At 44.6% G+C, this 21,077-nt stretch overlaps 1 protein-coding gene across 3 annotated transcripts in view; it reads right to left on the bottom strand.

Moving 5' to 3' along the window:
• TAF8 (TATA-box binding protein associated factor 8) overlaps positions 1-21,077 on the bottom strand; it is a 79,983-nt gene that overhangs the window by 38,636 nt on the left and 20,270 nt on the right. For all 3 annotated transcript variants that reach the window (XM_078644715.1, XM_078644718.1, XM_078644717.1), the window contains 2 exons: positions 11,347-11,445; positions 978-1,040 (listed from right to left, as the gene is read on the bottom strand). In XM_078644715.1, the coding sequence (XP_078500841.1) occupies positions 978-1,040; positions 11,347-11,445 (162 nt within the window). The remainder of the gene's footprint in view (positions 1-977; positions 1,041-11,346; positions 11,446-21,077) is intronic.

Genomic DNA, 21,077 nt, shown 5'->3' on the forward strand with positions numbered 1-21,077 from the left:
TGCAATATAAAATCACAGTTAACCAGTTAGCCCCTCCAGAATGTGCAGATTTAATATACACGCAATCTAGATCAGTTGATAGCAGCGGCAGGGGTCTCACACACAAAGAGGCAGAAAGACAGACACCCTGATCACCTCTACCTGAAGATTGTTTAGATTGTTCATGGTCAATCCCTCAAATGATAACACCCCAAACGAGCAGAAGACGGTGAATCTTCCACACGGCAATAACCCCCCCCTCCACCCAACCAGGCGAGCAAAATGCGTTATCCCACCATGACCAGATGGTAGTCATGTAACACACACATCCAAACACCATGCACACCATCAAATAACAGCCCTTCGAGCTGCAGATGCAAACACCCACCCACTAACTGAGCGTCAGATTATATATCTCACACAAACACTTAACCTACCCTGGCTGCGTACTGTAGTCACAGATTTATAGAGATCATATAATTTGCCTGGGTCCACACATATATTTTCCCACAATCAAGTAGCAGTCTACACATAAAGACTTTTGCCTCAACCACGTTGGAGAATGGCAGTGACTGAGGCTAGTACAACACGTTACTTCTTTAGTATAAATACGAGATTTCAAGTGCATGGTACAATGACTTAGTACAATCCATTGGTTTTGGTTTTCATTCATTGTGCAATATTGCAACAGACTGCAGTGTGAGTATTAAACCTGCAAATATTCGGAGTGTATAAAGAAAACATGAGTGTATAGAAAAGTGTTTATTGTGCAGTAATTGCCATGAACAGGCTGGAAAAGCAAAAATGTAGCCCCGGGTTTATGACAAGAAACGCATAGGTGTGAAGATGAATTTTACGAGTCACACACTAAATAAAAAACAGATGAATCATCCTTAAACCCAAATACAAAGCTGCTAAATGTGTACCCTCACATGCACACGCAATTCTCATGGTGAGCACCCTAAAAACCACGAAGGAGATGTGTGCTCAAAACCTACGTGCTGTAATGACCATCCTCTGGGACCGCTTGGCATATGCAGGAAGAGACTCTATGTTGAATCCTGAGGAAAGAGGAGGAAAAACATCAGTGTCTTTTAAGTCTTCAGTAAAAGCTGAAAGATGACACCTTAGGGAAAGAAAAGGATGTTATCTTTATAATCCTGCCACTAAAGTGCAGGCTACATGGCCGCCACCCCTCCAGCGCTGCCTACAAAGCAAAGCAGATTGTGCTATGTTTGGTCCCCATCTCAACTTTCCCTTCCTCAGCTACTCTGACACACGTAAACATAATCTAATGGCAGTTTAGTGCCAACTTGGAGCACCACAAATCAACATACAGAGAAATGTTGATTGAGTAGATCCACTTAAAAAACAAAACACATGAAGCAACCTTAACATTCATAGTGCTGCATCACTTTAATTTAGTTCAAGAATTAAAGATTACAATTTTGAAAAATTGCCTGTTAGGCTGTTGACAGTCAATGTGTATGTAATAATATATTTCAAGGTAATTCCATTTCAAGTCATTCACACTATCATATCTCATTCACGTTTAGTTTAGCGTATGCAGTAGATTTATATTGCGCAAACTTGTGAGAAACAGACCAAAATCACCACTGAGAGTTGAAATCACTCAGACTTTTAAAAAAACGTGTGTATGAACATAAGAACATATAATCACAAATCTGACTTTTGTCAATAAGAGGATTCATTAGTTTGAGCAATGTGCATATAATGCAGCATCTTTACATAAAACGTAAACAATAGGTAGGGTTATCGCACTACTACTATCCATTCTATTTGTTATTCCTCAACGACATTCATCACCTCCCTAAAATTAAAATTGCAACTTACTGTGATAATCATATGCAACTGGTATAGCCGACTGGCATCTGCTGGTAGAGAGGGCTCAAAGGTCAATATTTACCATATAAAGTCTTGCTCCACCAGCAGGCTGATATTGTAGAAGAGGATCTACACCATACAAAATGTCCAAGTTATATAGCCTGGCGAGCAAAGCAATAAACAAGTGTTTATAGCAAATGTGAAACCTTAGTAAACTCTTGATCTACTAATACAAAACTGATTTGATACCTTCAGCCTGGAGACCGCTCTATTAAATGCATCTATTAAAAGAAAATAATTCTCTTATGCTGCCATAAACTTGCTTTCTCATTAGGCATCCTAGGGAATAAGTAATGCCCAACATCAACCCTTAGGTAAGACCACAAGATACCTTTTGAATCCCGTATCTCTAGTTTTTACTATGACCCTCCCCCTACAACAGTAAACAGTGCATGTGTTTCCCTCGCTATTAAAGTCCCTTTAAAATGGGCCATATTCTCAGCTGCAGCAAAGAGAAATCTTTACCATAAGCAAGAACTGGGCTGTAAACGAAAAGACTTTCTTTTTATAGGAACAGAGAACTAACTGAGCCGCTCTTCAACCGGTCCCGTTTGTCACAGAGAGACACATCATTTTGTAAAGCAACAAGTGAAAAGAATTATTCTCTTTTATTAGATCGATCGAATAGCACTTTTTCCAAACTTCATGTATACATTTTTTTTATTAATAGATCGAGGATTCAACACGGTTTTGCACTTCAGTCAGTCAGTCATAAAACTTTTATTCGGTTACCATAATTTTTTGTAGCCATAAAAAGTACATATAACATGTAAATAATACAATGTAGAACAGTTAAAATCGACGGCGGAAAAAGTAGATACACCATAAAAAAAATTAAAAACAAGTTTTTGCATGAGATATTCTAGCAAAGTAAAATTCATTGACACACTACTGGGAAATTAAGGCAGTATAGATTGCTTGAATCAGAGATTACAGCGATATTTGATACATGATTTTAAAAAGCTGGCTACACACTTTGCTAAGTATTCAGATTCCAAGTATTGCATCGCCAGGTAAGCCGGGCGGCAAGTTCTCAGTCCCATTTTTCGCAGCAGTGGAATAATCCAGCGCTTGCGGGGGAACTCATAGTATTTACAGAACAGCACTACGTGAAGCGTCGATTGGGGAGATAGACCATCACATGGACACTTCGTGATAATTGATGACCAGTCCTGCTGTCTTGGGAATGAGACTATACGGAAAAAGGAGTTAAATCGGAACCTTGTCAAAAGATATTTTTCATAGGAACTTAGGTGAAAGGTTAAGTAGGATTGGATACTAGGTGCATTTTGTACAGTTAAAATATGGACATTCGAGGGTTTGTACAATTCTTGGGTAATGTAATGCCCAACATCAACCCTTAGGTAAGACCACAAGATACCTTTTGAATCCCGTATCTCTAGTTTTTACTATGACCCTCCCCCTACAACAGTAAACAGTGCATGTGTTTCCCTCGCTATTAAAGTCCCTTTAAAATGGGCCATATTCTCAGCTGCTGCAAAGAGACATCTTTACCATAAGCAAGAATTGGGCTGTAAACGAAAAGACTTTCTTTTTATAGGAACAGAGAACTAACTGAGCCGCTCTTCAACCGGTCCCGTTTGTCACAGAGAGACACATCATTTTGTAAAGCAACAAGTGAAATGAATTATTCTCTTTTATTAGATCGATCGAATAGCACTTTTTTCAAACTTCATGTATACATTTTTTTTTATTAATAGATTGAGGATTCAACACGGTTTTGCACTTGCTAGGAACTTTATTGCTTTACATATCAGACTACATCTATTAGACATTTGTTGTGGTGCATATCTGTTTCCACAATACCAGCCCGCCAGCAGAACAAGAATTTATCAAGGGATTGTTGACTCTTGAGGTCTTCCTACTAGGAGATGCCTTCCCAGCTATTCCACTTTCATATCATTATCACAATCAGCTGCAACTTTACTTGTAGGTAGATAAATGTAGTTGATGAATAATAAACAAAAAACAGGACAGTAGTAATACAAGGAAACAAGAAAACAACCTAGGGTTTTAGTTTATATTTAAAGATACTGTGTGGAATGCATATTGCCGAAATGTTGAGTAAGAGCCAGATTTGCGATTGTGTGTACATGTTCATTTAGAGTGTTTCCTTTTCATAAAGGTAAATTTACATTTGTAAATGTACTCAGCTATAAATTTACTTTTGCAGCTATGCGTTTCTCATTGTAGATTTACAAGTAAGTGGAGTCTTGCATGTCTCCACCCCCCGAAACCAGGCAGTGGAGACATCTAAGACTGAATTTATGAGTAACTACTATTAACTTTTCACTTGTAGGTGGCAATCATACTCACTGGGGAGTAGATCTCTCTGTGGTAAAGTAAAGGCAAAAATAAAAGGCTTTATTAAATTACTTTCAAAAACGATTTTAATGTAAATGTACCTTATTATTAGCCTAGAACAAATACCATAAAATGTAACAGCACTTTAACTTATCAAATTAAATGTTCATCGAATAATTTAATAACTAAAATATATTCATTTAATTTATAAATATTTTAAACAAATGTCACTGGCATTTAAATATTTTAATAATAGTAACTAAGTAAAATTATGTTTTTGAATCTAAAATATTTTTCATTGTTTTTTAAAGTTCAGAAGTTCCTTTTTAGGTTTCGCCTAAGTGAAAGCCTGCGCACTGCGCAGGCTTTTCACGCAGGTGGAAACCTAATGAGAATGATAGTGGCTTGGGAATCCGCCCCTCTGTTCCATTGGCTAGCTCCATAAATGGAGGCTAGCCATTGGAACAGAGATCTGTCCGTCATGGCCGGACCAGATTCGTGGGCGTTTCCGCGATTTCTTCCCTCTCCACCCTTTTCGCATCGTCATCGCGGCCGAGGGCGGGGTTTATTTTTTTTTGGCGCCCATGGTTGTTTTGGCCGACCGCCGCCGGAGGAAGTACAGGTCCAGGTGAGTGCTGGCCGTTCCCGCCGCCCCTCCCCCCCCCCCGCTGTCCGTGCCGCTTCTGTTCATGACGCCATAACGGGCCTCGCCATTAGAAGCCTTTGAAGAAAGAGCCGCATTCCCGGAAAGCCTCTCTGTCCCTGTGTGCGCGCATGCACTACCTTGTTCTTATTTTCGCAGCGCTGACTTCTTGAAAGCAGCCACCGGAGGGGGTAGACAAGCACCGGCCGATAGTAATTAGCCTGAGTTGAGCGGACGCGCATTCACCGCTCTACCGCGTCGCTCTGCTGCCACTGCTCCTGCCAGACAACAAACTCCACTGCCCCACTGTTCTTCTGCTACTCCTTCTTGTCTGTCCACCGCGCTGCCACCGAAAGTCCCCGAAAGACACAGCCGCCTGGATGTTATTGTTGCCGTGAGTTTTCCAGCGTTTCTTAGTGCATTCTTCGCATGAATTCCTTAGATGCTGCACTCGCGAAAAATGCCAACTTTCAGCCTGCCATTGCCGCCATTGCTGGGAGGGATTCGAGCTGCTGTCAACTTTTATGTGTAACATATGTGTACTGGGTATTGTTAGCAGTTAAATACACTAACACAAAAGAATCAAGGATTCGGGTGAGAGGGATCAAGTAGATGTTGAACAACACTGGTGAAAGAGCTGAGTGCTGTGGGACTTCATAGTTGATTCTGTCAGATCAGGAGAAGAAGGGCCCAATTGTATCTGATGAGTGTGTTTTAGGCAGGAGGAGTAAAAGGATAGTGCATTTCCAATGATAGCAGCTGAGAGGTTCAAGCCATTGATGAGTACAGGATTAAAGCCCAGGGTTTGCCTTAGTTTAATGAGGTTAGAAGAACAGATTCTGCATTGCTGAGGTCAGTGGAAATCACTGAGGAGGCCTTGAGCTTCCTGGTAGGCTGTGAGTTGGTGAGAAAAACGGTTTTGAGTGCTTTGGCAAAAGAGTGTGGGTTGAAGATCGTCTGGTTATTGAGAGAGATTGTCTGAGTTCAAGGAAAATTTCTTTATGATGTATGTGGTGATGGCATGATTTAGCAGTTGAGGGAGGTGTTATTAAGCTTGGTGATAAAAAGGTGCAGTGCTGCAAGGCCCAAGCTGAAGATTTTTGGAGGACAAGTATAGTGGTGTTTCAATTTTTACGATTTGGTGTGCAGCCTATGCTTCCTAATTTGCTGTGACATTGTAGTGAACGTCAGCACCACCCTGGAGGCACGAGGCGCTGCATCTTCACGGCACCCGACCAGGGGGCACACATGCCTGAGCGGTGACCTTTCGCAGCAGCACCACAGATCATCCCTGTTGATGGAGGGGCTCTGTGTGGGTGTGTGGAGGGCTCTGTGTGGGTGTGTGGAGGGCTCTGTGTGGGTGTGTGGAGGGCTCTGTGTGGGTGTGTGGGGGGCTCTGTGTGGGTGTGTGGGGGGCTCTGTGTGGGTGTGTGGAGGGCTCTGTCTGGGTGTGTGGGGGGGCTCGCAGTGTGTGTGAGGCTCTGTGTGGGTGTGTGTGGGGGGCTCTGTGGGTGTGTGTGTGGGGGGCCCTGTGTGTGTGTGTGTGGGGGGGCTCTGTGTGGAGGGGCTCTGTGTGGGGGGCTCTCTGTGGGTGTGGGTGTGTGTGGCATTTGCGAGAGATTAAGCTATTGGCATTGTAAATGACAATGCCATTTATTTATCGGTTTTCAAAACGAACACATAAATAAAAAAATTGTCATTTACAATGCCAATAGCTCTAACTTTTCCAAAGGCGAAACCGTTGCATTATAAATGCTTGTTTCATTACGTTTTTAATGAAGCGCCTATGAAAACGGCGAGCAGTGGAAGGATACTGGGCAAGAAGAGCAGGGATACTTAGGTAATACTCCAAGCTAGGGACAATCAATCAATCAAAGCATTTATATAGCGCACTACTCACCCGGAGGGTCTCAAGGCGCTTGGGGGGGGGGGGAGGAGGTCCGCTACTGCTCGAACAGCCAGGTCTTGAGCTGCTTCCTGAAGGCGAGGTGGTCTTGGGTCAGGCGGAGGTGGGTCGGGAGGGAGTTCCAAGTCTTGGCGGCCAGATAGGAGAAGGACCTTCCTCCTGGGGTGGCTCTTCGGATGCGGGGGACGGTGGCGAGGGCGTGGCTGGTCGATCGAAGCTGGCGTGTGGGAGTGTAGAAGTTGAGGCGGCTGTTGAGGTATCTTGGGCCTTGGTTGTGTAAGGCTTTGTGTGCGTGGGTGAGGAGACGGAAGGTGATTCTCTTGTTGACCGGGAGCCAGTGCAGGTCTCTCAGGTGTCCGGAGATGTGGCTGTGTCGGGGGATGTCGAGGATGAGTCTTGCTGAGGCGTTCTGGATCCGCTGGAGTCTCTTCTGGAGTTTGGCAGTGGTTCCGGCATAGAGGGAGTTGCCGTAGTCCAGTCGGCTGGTGACGAGGGCCTGGGTGACCGTCTTCCTGGTCTCGGTGGGGATCCACCGGAAGATCTTACGTAGCATGCGCAGGATGTTGAAGCACGACGAGGAGACGGCGTTGACTTGTCTGTTCATGGAGAGGGAGGAGTCCAGAATGAAGCCCAGGTTGCGTGCGTGGTCTGTTGGTTTGGGTGCGCTGCCCAGGGCGGGGGGCCACAAGGAGTCGTTCCAGGCGGAGGGTGAGGAGCCCAGGATGAGGACTTCCGTCTTGTCTGAGTTCAGTTTCAGGCGGCTGTTCATCATCCACTCGGCTACGTCTGTCATCCCTTCGTGTAGGTTGGCTCTGGCGGTGGCGGGGTCGTTGGTGAGGAAGAGGATCAGCTGGGTGTCGTCGGCGTAAGAGATGATGTTGAGGTTGTGTTGGCGTGCGATGGCCGCAAGGGGGCTCATGTAGACGTTGAAGAGGGTGGGGCTGAGTGATGATCCTTGTGGTACGCCGCAGATGACTTCGGTGGCCTCGGATCTGAACAGAGGGAGGCGGACTATCTGTGTCTTTCTGGCGAGGAAGGAGATGATCCATTCTAGTGCCTTCTCTTGGATTTCGACGTTGCTTAGTCGCTGCACTAGGGTGCGGTGGCAGACAGTGTCGAATGCCGCGGAGAGGTCCAGGAGGATGAGGGCCGTGGTTTCCCCGTTGTCGAGCAGGGCTCGGATGTCATCGGTGGCTGCGATGAGGGCGGTCTCGGTGCTGTGGTTGGCCCGAAAGCCAGACTGCGAGGGGTCGAGGGATCCGTTCGCCTCGAGGAAGGCGGCCAGCTGCTTGTTGACGGTCTTCTCGATGACTTTGGCCGGAAACGGGAGGAGTGAGATGGGGCGGTAGTTTTTGAGTTCGGTGGGGTCCGCTGATGGTTTCTTCAGTAGAGCGCTGAGTTCGGCATGCTTCCAGCTCTCTGGGAAGGTAGCGGTGTCGAAGGAGGTGTTGATGATGTCCCGCAGGTGGGGTGCGATGACAGCGTTGGCCTTGTTGAAGACGTGGTGAGGGCAGGGGTCGGTTGGAGATCCGGAGTGGATGGAGTTCATCGTGCGTTGGGTTTCTTCGGTGTCGATCGGGGGCCAGGCGCGGAGGGTGGTGGTGGGGGGTGCAGGTGCGGTCGTAGGGTGCGCTGGCTGTGTGATGAAGCTGTTGTGTATGTCTGCGATCCTGTTGTGGAAGTAGGCGGCGAGCGAGTTGCAGAGGTCTTGTGATGGGGTGATGTCGTTGTTTCCAGCGTTGGGATTGGCGAGCTCTTTGACGATGTTGAAGAGTTCCTTGCTGTTGTGTGCGTTGTTGTCCAGTCTTTCCTTGAATGCGGTTTTCTTGGTGGTGTGGATCAGTTGGTGGTGTTTACGAGTGGCGAGCTTGAGGGTGGTCATGTTGTCTGGAGTTGGGTCTCTGCGCCAGGCTCTCTCGAGGGCTCGGCAGTTCTTCTTGGAGCTCTTGAGTTCGTCGGTGAACCATGGTGCTCTCTTACTGCCGGGTCTGTTAGGCGGGGTCCTCAGAGGGGCGAGGTCGTCTGCGCAGTTGCTGATCCATTTCGTGAGGTTGTTGGCGGCCTGGCTAGGGTTCGCTGAGCTTGCGGGGGGGTCCTGGCTCAGGGATGCGGCGAGCTGGTCGGCTGTTATCTTGTTCCAGCTTCTGCGTGCAACCTGTTGCTGGTGGTGGTGGATCGTGTTCTTTCTGAAGCTGAAGTGGACGCAGCTGTGGTCCGTCCAGTGGAGCCCGGTGGCGTGGCGTGGCTGAAGGCGATGTCCTTGCTGGATGAGAAGACGGGGTCGAGTGTGTGTCCGGCTTGGTGGGTGGGGGTGGTCACCAGCTGCTTGAGTCCGAGGTTGGCGAGGTTGTCCAGCAGGGTGGTGGTGTTGCGGTCGTTGTTGTTTTCCAGGTGGAAGTTGAGGTCCCCGAGGAGGATGTAGTCAGCGGAGGGGAGGGCGTGCGGGCTGATGAAGTCGGCGATGTCTTCGCTGAATTGTGTGCGAGGTCCCGGGGGTCTGTAGAAGAGGGTGCCTCTGAGGGTGGTCTTGGGGTCGGTGTGGATCTGGAAGTGCAGGTGTTCGTCGGTTGTGAGGGTGTCGTCGGTGTTGGTCGTGATGCGAATGGTGTTCCTGTGGATGATGGCGATGCCTCCTCCGGTCTGATTGCCGCAGTCCCTCCGGGTGATCTTGTATCCGTCCGGGATGGCGATGTCGGGTGCTGAGGAGGCGTTCATCCAGGTTTCCGTGAGGAAGGCAACGTCTGGTGATGTAGTGTCGAGCAGGTTCCAGAGCTCCACGGCGTGTCTGTGGACGGAGCGGGTGTTGAGCAGGATGCACTTCAGATGGTTGTTGCTGGTGGTCGGCTTGGTGGGTGCTGGTGCAGTGCAGGTCCGGATGCCGGTGAACTTACAGGAGTGGCAGCTGAAGGGTCCGTGGGTGCGTCTCGGGGTGGCACGGTAGCATCCCGGGATTCGGCCGGTGTTGAGTGCGTTGAGTTCGGTGGCGTCGTAGGTCCGGCGGGTGGGCTGGTATCTGCGGGGGCCAGGGATTCTGGCGCTGGGCGCGGTCCAGGCGCGGACGGGCGCAGACGGGCTTACCTTTGGCACGCCCGCTGCGCGTCAACGCTGCGCGTTTGCTACTCTGCCATATGTGGAGAGTGGGGGGGCGGAGCAGTGGAGGAATCACACGAATAGGAAATTAAGCCAGCGCTCGCTGACAAATGAGAAGCAAGTAAATGAGAGTGATAATGAAGTCAACCAATGGTAAACAATAGGCAGGCTTTAATCCCCTATGTAAACAAAATGTCTTGCAAATAACAATGCATGTGCTTTTCAGGAGAAAGTGAGGCAAACTGTCAAAGAGAAAAAGGTGCCCACCAAACTTACTGAAGGGCATAACATAACAGACAGTGCCTTTCAGGTTTAGGGATTGGTAGAGCTAAAGGGAGGTGTGGGTGACTTTAGTGTTCAGAGGTGGGAAGAGGTAAAGGGAGGTGAGCGGTGACTTTAGGGTTCAGGAGTGGGGTACAGGGAGGGGAAGATGACTTGAGGGCTCAGGGGTGGGTAGAGGTAAAGGGAGGTTAGGATGACTTGAGGGCTCAGAGGTGAGTAGAGGTAAAGGAAGGTGAGATTGTCTTAAGGGCAAGGGTGAGCAGAATTAAAAGGATTGTAGGGTGACTTGAGAGTTCATACGTGGGTAGAGGTAAAGGGAGGTGAGGGTACTTGTGGGGGTAAAGGGAGGTTAGGGTGACTTGAGGATTCAGGGGTGGGTACAGGTAATGGGAGGTGAGGGCAAACTGAGGGGTTAAGGGGTGGGTAGAGGTAAGGATAGGTAAGTGTGATTTTAGGTGTTGAGGTGTGTAGAGGTAAAGGTTAAACATAAATGAAAACTGCTCATGTTTGATGATGAGCAAAACACTCTCTAAATTATAAAGGAGGTGACCAACAAATAAGTAAATGTGACGCTGTGGCAACCAGAGTTATTTCAGAAAACACACACACTGCCTGGGAACAGTACTAAACAAACAGAATACGTTTACAGCTTCATCATCAATTAAAGCGTCAGGGGGCCAAAATCTATGTTTCGGAATTGGTCACATGCCACAAAGTTTTGTTATTGCTAGTTGTTTGCATTCAGCACTTGGATATACCGGAAGTGTCAGCTTCAGCTCTGATGGCTTCAAGTTGTCTGCAAAAGTACCACAATCCGAGCACAGCAGTGTAGAAAAACAGTAATCAAGAAATCATTCAGTACTTGGTCCATATTCCAGGGAAGAAAACAAAAACACAGAGACGAAGTGAAGCCGAAAATGCACAGTCACATAAACAGCAATGAAAAGGAAAAAAATAAGAGTGACAAGGAAGCCAACAAATGGTAAGTAACGGGAGAGCTACAATCCTCCTTTTAGAGCTTTTTTTTTTTTAGAAACAAAGATCGTCGCAAGTGACAGCACTTGCACCGTCTCAGGTGAAATTGAAAAATGAAGTATGAATTAAATAAATGAATAACCAGGATGGGACTTTAGAGGATCACAGGAAATTACATTGCAGCAACACAGCTCCATGAAATGAGGCATCATGTTAGATTGCTATTTGGCAGATCACTTACCCATCTCCACGAGGGTGACCACAATGTCTGAAAGGGTGGGCAGGGTCCGGGCTGTGTGCTCGCAATATGACTTGGCACTCCGCCCAATTTCTGAAAGATCTGAGAGAATTTAAAAAGCAAGAAGAACATCACACCACAGGCTAGTTAGGAACTAAAACCACACTGCTACATAAAGCGCAACAGATGCCTGCAAACTGAGACATGTTATCCTCAAAAGTCATCCAATACCTGAAAATACATGTATACTTGTGGTTACATTTAAACAAAATATAGGCATAACATTTTCTCTAACATTTTAAAAAATCATTCATGAAGCATATTTGCAATATAAAACAAATTTACCAAATATGTGGCACTTAAAACTATTTTAAGATGTCAGCCACACATATTTAATTTGAAATCTCAAGATCTCAAATTTTACTAAGGACTATTCTAGATTAAGCAAGCATTTTAGGAGCACAGACTACACTTGATCAACTTACTTTCATGAAATAAATAATAATGAGCAATTTTGGAGGTTGCGAAGGAGTGGCTAAGACAGGCAGAGGATGTTAAGTGTGGAGTTTCCACTAGAGCCTCAAAAATCTGTCTACAGACATAAAACCATTAAAAGGAAACAGGCGCACAGGAGAACCACTTGAGACATAGCTGTGGCTTAAAAACACAATGTCTCTGGTCAAGAAAGATGATAATGCTGCAGAGGCTTTACCGCAGGGTGCTGTAACTTTGAGGCTGACAAATGTTGATGGGTTTTCATTGGAGGTAGACAAACTGCATGAGTTGTGCAGTACCCGAGAACAAGAACCAGGAGAAGTGCATACGGGCCCAGCGATTTATCTGTGAACTGAGGAAGATGGACAAGATGAGTCTATAGTCGGGTACCAGGCAGCCTCACAGAGCTGGAGAGCTGAGTGCCTACTCAGTCCTTCGGTCCTGCCCTATGGTGGTGACGAAATTCAGTGCAGAGAAGGAAGCGGATGACACACCGAAAGGATAAAGTTTGAGTGGGTGCAGAGACGGAAGCGGATGATATGCCGAGAGTATAAGGTGTGAGTGAATTTGAAGTTATTTTATTGTACAGTTAATAAAAACTCACAATATTAAGCAATAGATAAAAAGTCTTTAAAAAGAGTGTTGCACATTAGTAAAATCACAAAGAGTCTATAGTAAATTAGTGAGTCTTTTTCCTGTTGGCCATGGGCTTACTTGTTGTTCTTATGATTGTAAGGCCGTTGGAGAAGTCGCTATTCTCCTGATATAATTAATTGTTGCTCCCAACTGTCATTTAGTCTTGTGAGTGATTTCATATTTTGTTATGATTGCCGTGGCTTTGGTACTTGTAGGCCTTATAGTTTTTAAGGCCATTAGGGGAGTCTGCTATTCTCCTGATGCGATTGGGTTATTCCACCCAACTGTTGTTTCATTTAGTTTTTTGGCCACTATGTCGAAGTATTTGACTGTTCTACAGTTTAACTGGGTCTCTTCAGGGTTGAAACAGAGCATCACTGCTTGCCTGCAGGTTTTTACGCCCTTCTGGTTCCATATGGGCCGAAGCATGGACCGCCTTGTGTCCACAAGAGCTTCGCAGATACAAATAATATGTATAAGATCCTCCTTCGCAGATTGGCAAAGGCGGCATGCGTTTGATGGATTAGGCCTTTTCCATGGTGCCCAATGACGTGCTATGGGTATGTTGCCTAAGTGCATGTTTAGGAACTTATTTTTTGTTTTTTGTGTGAGGCCCGTTGATAGGTACTCTTGTGGCTTTGTGGTTCTGTACCCTTCGAGCACAACCCATCCATGCGCTCTCTTGGATAGGGTGGCTCTATCCTCAAGTGAGGAGACCAATTTGATGACTTTCGACACTGCTTTTTTAAAGGTCCCAAAATCCGTTCTTGTTTCCCAGAGCGTTTTTAGTCCTAGACTCTCCAGTGAGTTAGTTAGGTAGGCCCTTGCTGGTGAAGTTTCTTTGGCGGTAAGTTCAATCCATAGGTTGGCATTTAAGGATCCTTGCTCCGCGTCTTTAATTTTGCGCCAGCTTTTTATATATTGGCCTTTCCTCTCCACAGATTGTGTCAGCAATCCAAATTCGAGACGAATTTGTGCGGGCGAAGAGTTTTTAGGAAGATGGAAGATTGCCCTATATGCACGGCTGATTGTATTGTCTAGAGTACTTGCATCTTTACCTCGCATTGATTCGCTGCCGTAGGAGAGCATGGGCTGTAGGCGAGCTTTTATTACCTGTAAAAGTGGCGCTAATGTCCTGTCAGGGAGAGCTTTCTGCAGGGGCCTTGTTGATAGTTGAAAAGTCATGCCCTTCCGGGGAATGGCCTCTAGTTGTTGTTTAAAGGAGCCATTGCCATCTATTATGACTCCTAGGTATTTATATGAGGTCACCAGTTCTAATCTTTGATTGTCCAGGAACCATGCGGGTTTCCGTTTTTTGTTATGGTTCATTGGCATGACTTTGGTTTTGTTCAAATTGATTGTTAACGAATTTGCTTTGGAAAATGCGTTGGTTCTGTCCAGAGGGTTTTGGAGGCCAATAGGAGACCGGCTGATGAGGACCAGGTCGTCTGCGTAAAGCAGGTTTGAGAGCGTAATATTTCCTAACCGAGGTGCGTGTGATGTAACTGTCTTTAGCTCTTCGGGAAGATCCGAGAGGAAGAGATTGAACAACGTTGGGGCTAGGACGCAGCCCTGTTTTAGTCCTTTGCTGGTCTTTATTTTTCTTGATAGATGTGTGCCTGACCCCAGTTTTATTTGGACCCAAGTGTCGGTATGTAGCATTACCAACTGCTGTAGGAGGGGGCCAGGGATTCCCCATGAGCTCAGCTTCCGCCATAGTTTATGCCGATCTACATGGTCGAATGCGGCGCTGTAATCAATAAAGCACACGAACAGGGAGCTTTTTGCCGTTTTTGCTGCATCGAACAATAGGGTTAACGCCATGATGTTTGTTAGGGTACACTGGCCCCTCCGGAAGCCCGTCTGTGTAGCTGGGATGATGTTCTTTTCTGTTGCCCATGTTATTAGATCCTTCAGGATGAGGCCTGCGTAGTACTTTGCCTCTACGTCTATCAGGGCAATCAGACGGTAGCTGCTTGGGTCAATCCTAGCGCCTTTTTTGTATATTGGGCTTATTATCGAGCCACTCCAAGATGTTGGTATTTTTCCTGTTTCCCTTACTTCGTTGAATACTGGAGTCAAGGTGATGCTCCAAAAAGCTGGATCCTGTTTATATAGTATCGGAGGGATCCCGTTTGGTCCTGGAGCCCCCTCAAGTTTTCCCTTGGTGATTTGTTTAAGAATAGTGTCTGCTGTTTCCTGATCTGATGGTTCATTCTCGATTATTCTAGGCTTAGCTGTCGTTGGACTGACTTCGTCCTCTGTTGGGGTGTGGGACCCGGTTGTTTCCTTTTTGAGCGCCTGGTTTGCATTTTTGGTGAGTATGACAGTTTTGTCCATTTGATGGAGAGTTCCCTCTTCCGAGTCAACCCCTTTGGCTTTCTTCATTGCAGGGTCGCTTGTGTTAAAGTGAATTGTTAAATAGTTAGCCTAGTCGGATTCCGGTATTTCAGAGTTGATGCCGTTGTGGACTGGCTGTTGGAGCCTGTAGATGGTCTTCCAAAAACTAGAGCTGTTCTTCTGCTTTGAATTATGTAGAATTTTAACCCAAAATTCTTCGTTCAATTGCCTTTTCCTTTCCCAGGTTTTCTTTTGTAACAATGCTTTTGACCTGCGAAGCTGCAGTTGAATTTCTGTGTTATTTGGATCTTGGCGGAGTTGCCTGAGGGTCTTTTTTATTTCAAGCTTGATGTTTTTTGTTTTCTGCAGTTGATACTTTGCCAAGCGTGAACCTTGTGGTATTCCCTTTTTGAATTTTCTTCCCTGTGGCATGTTTTTTCTCCTAATACCGCTGTGAAGTCTTCCCAAAGGACGAGGGGATTGTCGGTTATATTGGATATTTCCTGTATTATTGTTTTTCCACTGGTTGCTAGTGCTTCCATATCCGTGGTCTTACATCGTAATCGCTTGTAGTTAGCGGTATATTCTGTACACATGCTTCTTGTTTCAGCTGCTTCGTTCTTACAGGTCAGGGCTAACTGAGCTTCTAGCGGCAAGTGGTCGCTCTGAGCTCTGTCTCCTATCTTAAATGATTGTAGTTTGTCATACAACGGGAGTGTTACTAGCATGAAATCTAGGTAGGATGAGGTGATTGACGAGTAGTATGTTGGTGCTGGAGGAATGTCCTCTTTGAATCGTCCATTGAGAACGCGCAGGTTCAATTGCTCTAGAGCTTTTACTAGCTGTGAAGCAGTGTTGCTATGTTTGTGTCTGGAGGGGATTGTTTGAGTTGGGATTTTCCATACTGTGTCCATTTCCTGTGTCATGTCGTCGGTTGCCGGTTCACCAAATAGATGGAGATTGAAGTCGCCAGCCAGTAGTATGTTATCCGTTTCCCTATCCTCCATGAGTCTTGTTAACTCTTGAACTAGTTCGTTTGACCCAGTCAGCTTATTCTTAGGGTGGATATATGTGTTTACGACATGTAATTGATGGCTTCCTTGGTTATTATCAATTGTAAGTGATATTGCCTGTATTGCGTTCGGTGGGGTAATATTTATACTTGTTGGTTTGATTTCTCCTATAGCTGATATTGACGCGAAAATTGCCAGGCCGCCAGAGCAGCGGCCGTACTGTGATTCTTTGCGGGCCGGATGTGTCCAGGCTGTATATCCTTGTAAGGCTATGACGTTAGGCTCCCATGTTTCCTGGAGGAGAATCAAGTCAAAGGATTGCAAGTAGTTCAATATTTCGGGGTCCTCCAGTTTGTCGGTTAGTCCGTTAATATTCCAACTGCAAATATTGAGTTTGTTTTTGTTTTTGAGGGAAGAGGGAAGCCACGGTTTTGGTGGCTAAAACTGACTTTGTCAGTTGGTGTCGCTTCCTGTTATAGTGCGAGTTATTGTTTCTTTACAAGGAGCTGTTTGTTGAAACATTAGATTTTGCGATTTCAACGGGTATTTTTCCCGTCCTGGGGAGTGGCTTCGTGCTCCTTTAAGTATTGACTTGACCAGTCGAGGTCGTTCTTCCTTCCTTTCTTCGAGAAGCGGGGTAGGATAAGCTGGTTTTATTTCTGGTTCAAGCTGGATTCCCCACTGGGAGAAGGTGGGTGCTTCCTCCATGATTGTTTTTGCTACCTCCCAGGTTTTCCGCATGGCCCTTGAGTTCTCGTTCACTTGTGGGTGTGTTGCTGGGAGGAATTTGATTAAGAGCAGGTCCGAGGATTTTATAGGTTTTAGTTTGTCTATTGAGTTGATTAACTTTAATATATTGCCCCTGTTTAGAATGTCTACTCTCCCCTTAGATTTATATTCGGGAATGAAAAAGATTGTTTCTGTGTCTATTTCCTTTGGGGGCAGCATTTTCTGTTGGGGCTGTTCCTCGGTTGCGCGTGATCCCTCTAAGAGTTTGATGTTCTGTTCGTTTGGTTTGCAGTTTGAGATATCCCGCTGAGGTTGATCACTAAAATGCTTATCTACGGGGTTTACGATACATGGAGTCTGAAAGTTTGCTTTGCTAGGTGTCGTCTTCGTCTTCTTGCAAGTACACGATGTTATAGAATTGTTCAGTGTCACGTCGTCTTTGGTGGAGTTTGGCTCTTCCTGATCCTTTTTTTCTTCCTCCGAGTTTATAATCTTTGCCCTTGAGTGGCCATCCGGTTGCCCTAATGCCGGCTCTATTTGGTGTCTGCATGTTAGCTCGTTTCTGCTTTCAGTCTGTTTTCTCGCTGGTTGGTTTATTGGACCCACGCTGGAGATGTTGGTTCCTAATCCTTCTATTGACGTTCCCATTGAGGGCAGTGGGGTTTCTGGTTTCAGTGAAAGGGGGTTGTCTTTCCTTTGAAGCTTGCCGGTTAATGGTGGCCCCGTGCCTTCCAGTGCTGTGGGATTCCGGTTTTCTCCTTGACAGTCCTCGTTGACCTTTCTGTTGCGCCCCTTCCTTTTTTGCTTAAGGTGTGAGTGGGTGCATAGAGGGAAGTGGAGGCTGCGCTGAAAGGAGAACCAAGGGTATAATAGGAAACAAACATGTGTCAAGAACAGTGGTTCTTAACCTGTGGTCCTGAGATCCCTGGAGGTCTGCGATGCTTACTCAGGAGGGTCCAGGACTGCTCAGATAATGAAATATAGCTGATTAATAAAGTGCAGATAAATAAAGAAGCAACATGTAAAATGTAAAATGTTCTGTAAATTTGAAGGAACATAAAATAGGAGTTTAAAGTGTGTCAAAAAGAATATAACATGCTGGTCTCAGTTGAATTTAGAAAAGTTCCATCCTTCCCATTAAAAATAAATCATTTCTAAATATTTTTTTGTGAATTAAATAAAATATTTCATCATTTGTGTATTTGTCTGATGAATGCTAGTTTTTTTCCATAGTTTTGACATTCAAATCATCAAAGTTGCTCCAGATGGGGTCCCCAGACTACAATAATGATTGTGTAGGGGTCCCCTGGATTCCAGTAATGACTAAGTGGGGGTCCACAAGGCAAAAGGTTTAGATCAACTGGTTTACAAAATTGGCAAGAGACAGGATTTCTCAGGAGGAGGTCACGGGGAAGAGAATAAAAAAGTACTGCTGCTGAGGTGTTGTACTTGAAAAGGAATCAGACAGATGAGGTGGGCAGTGTGAATGGAAGCGCCCTCTTCTTTCTCAAAGAAGGAAAGTGTGTGATAACAAGCATTGGAAATGCAATAGGTCTCGCATTTGTTGGAGTTAGAGATATTGGCATTGTAAATGGCAATGTCTTTTACCTACGTTAGTATGTGTATGTATGAGGTGTGTAATAGAATTATGTGGCTTGAATTGGATTCATTAGTTGTGGAATTGTGTGGAATGAAATTGTGTGATGTGGAGTGGATTTATGTAGTGGAATTATGTGGTATGGTGTGCTGAGGAATTATGCGGATAGTAATTGTGTGGTATTGCGTGTACTGGAATTAAGTGCAGTGGGATTGTGTGTTATGGAGTGTAATTTTGTGGAATGGCATTTTGTGTTGTGGAGAGGTATCTTTACAGCCACCATGGTAGTACTGTATATTAAACTGTACATTAACACCAATGGCCACATATAAATGATTGGTAAATGCAGAGTACAGCTATGACCACAACCGTAAAAGTAGTCTGCTTACTAATGGGCATACCTGCAATTTATTGGAGGCTATATTGCTCATTATACAGGACCTTGGTCTCAGAGCCTCCACCACCCAACATCTGTTAGAGAAACATTCAATATCAACTGTATGGTAATGCAAGCTAATGACAACTAAGATTAAATTATACTTTAAAAAATGGTGGCTATATCTTTCACAATAAATAAACCATGAATCCACACAAGATCACACTGCATATGAAAAATACCAAACAAAATAGCTTGTCAGCGAAAATGTATCTAGCTATAGAATGAAATGTTTATTTGAAGTTTACAAGTATGCATAACGCCAGTTTCGCATTTTAATTTAGAGCCTGTTGCATTGGCACTTCTATTTGCAGAACTGTACTCCGCCCCCCCCCCCCCTAGGCTTTTGCCATATGTCTTTTACGCCACTACTAGGGTTATTTATTTATTTATTTAGTGTTATTTGATATCGCGCACAGCTACCCCAACGGGGTGTCCCGGCGCTCCTGTTTACAAAGTACAGCCTAGGATGGATTATTTGAGGCGGAGACGATCAACAGAAAAGGTGAGTTTTGAGTGCTCTCCGGAAAGGTTGTTCCTCTTTAATCAGCCGGATGGCATTCGGAAGTTTGTCCCAAAGGGCCGCGGTCAACACTGGGAAAGTTTTACCACCGGAGGGTTAACAGGCAGGACACCAGTTTCAGTCTGGGTTAATATTTATCATTCAGAATACCTAGAATCACAAATTGGGGGAAGCATTGGGAGTTCATAGTCCAGTACTTCGTCTAGTTCCTGTGGCATCGTCTCCCACTATTGTTCTATAATATTACATCAATTGTAGAACATGCTCTGTAAGAAACATATGGTGTAGATAGCTACCTTCTTTGCATCATACAAATGTGGTGCACACCCACTGCTGAGGTGAAAGGGGGTTACCTTTGGGCAATGTAGTCTTACATCAATTGTAGGATGTGCTCTGTTGGCGTCAGATTCTATTTACACCATCATGAGAGCTGTAATTGACATCAACATATCGGGTTTAAAAGATCAAATATTTTGCTTTTGAAGCCGTGGCAAATAAAGAAATTATTAAAACTGTCCACAAAGTGCCTTAAAATCTTTGCTTAAAGCTTAACAAACTTTCAAAAATGAATGCTCTTGTGGATATGTTTTGTAGTGAAGTGAAGAAAAGTCAAGATAACTCCACTTTTTAAGTGGTTAAATAAATCTCTAAGACGAGGGATATTTTTCGGAACAGATGTTTCGGGGATGCCTACAACAATGTCGAACAGATTTTTAAAAATGTTGTATTGAATCAGTGCTTTTTTCAGAAATTGGGGAAATAGACACAGTTTTTCTTTTGATAATAGGCTTAAACTGCAATACTTATTAAAAGATTTCCATATATAAATGTGCCTCAATGAGGTAAACATCGGCGCTGACATCGATGTGTGACTAGTGGGTCACAAGTTTGGATACATCGGATCAGTTCAGATATCTCTCCTTTCCAAGGACGTGGATTGATGATCCTTAATACTTGTTGCTTACATTATTAAAACATGCTAATAACTTGGTATGTGCAAACAATTTATTAGTAGTATATCACACATGCGTGGGGCAGGCTCAGTCTCTTCATTGCTGTTTCCTTTTTCACTGGCTTCAGAACCTCTAGTTCACTAGCAAGGCAGGCTTCCAAGTTCAGGAGGGGAACATAGGCTTTTTGACAAAGTGTTCAAATTATGTAGAAATGAAAATGTGTGTTTGGTTAGAATGAGCCACACAAAGAAAAGAGGGAAGAAAAGAGGAGTGTCCTTTAAAGTCTCTTTTGGCCCCTTACATTGTGGAAAAACATCTCACAAAGCTGTTATTAAGCTCATATGTTATTAGAATGTATTCATTGTCTGATAGTTGTATTCAGTGTCCAGTTAAATACGCATTTGCACATTAATGCATTCAGCAGAGCCAGCAGCTTTGTATATCTATAGCACGAGCTAAAATCCAAATAGATTTCTATGTTAACATTAGATCTGTTGAACCTTTCTTTTTCAATTAGAAGACAATGAAAATATTTTGAATAGTCAAAATGATGCAGAAGCCAGAAGTATATTCTAAGGTTTATCAAAATAACACCTTGCAAGTAATAAGATTGATAATGCATCTTACACTATACAACATTTTCTGTAATACCTTTGCTAGACTAGGAATGCTTTGTAAATCTTTGTTAAGCGACCATTTGTTATAAAAACTATGGCAGCACATACCATTAACCATGTATACATATTAAGAAAAATAGGAAATTCGAAAGCAAAGGCAAGCTAACTAAGCACACGTTCCATGATGATGAATTGAGGTAAAAATATATTTGGTTTTTGATGTATTAAGATATGGGAAAGCAAACATCAACCATGTTCTAGATTTCAGTTTCTTTTTATTGCTACCGACTTTCAGAGGTTACTATCTGTAATGAAAACACATCTGGACCAACTGAAATGGTTTACTATTTTTCCTTTTTGTGTCGGATGACAGCTGCTTGAAATGGAAGCAAAAG

This window comes from Lissotriton helveticus, chromosome 5_1 (genome assembly GCF_964261635.1).
Source record: "Lissotriton helveticus chromosome 5_1, aLisHel1.1, whole genome shotgun sequence".
Lineage (NCBI taxonomy): Eukaryota > Metazoa > Chordata > Amphibia > Caudata > Salamandridae > Lissotriton > Lissotriton helveticus.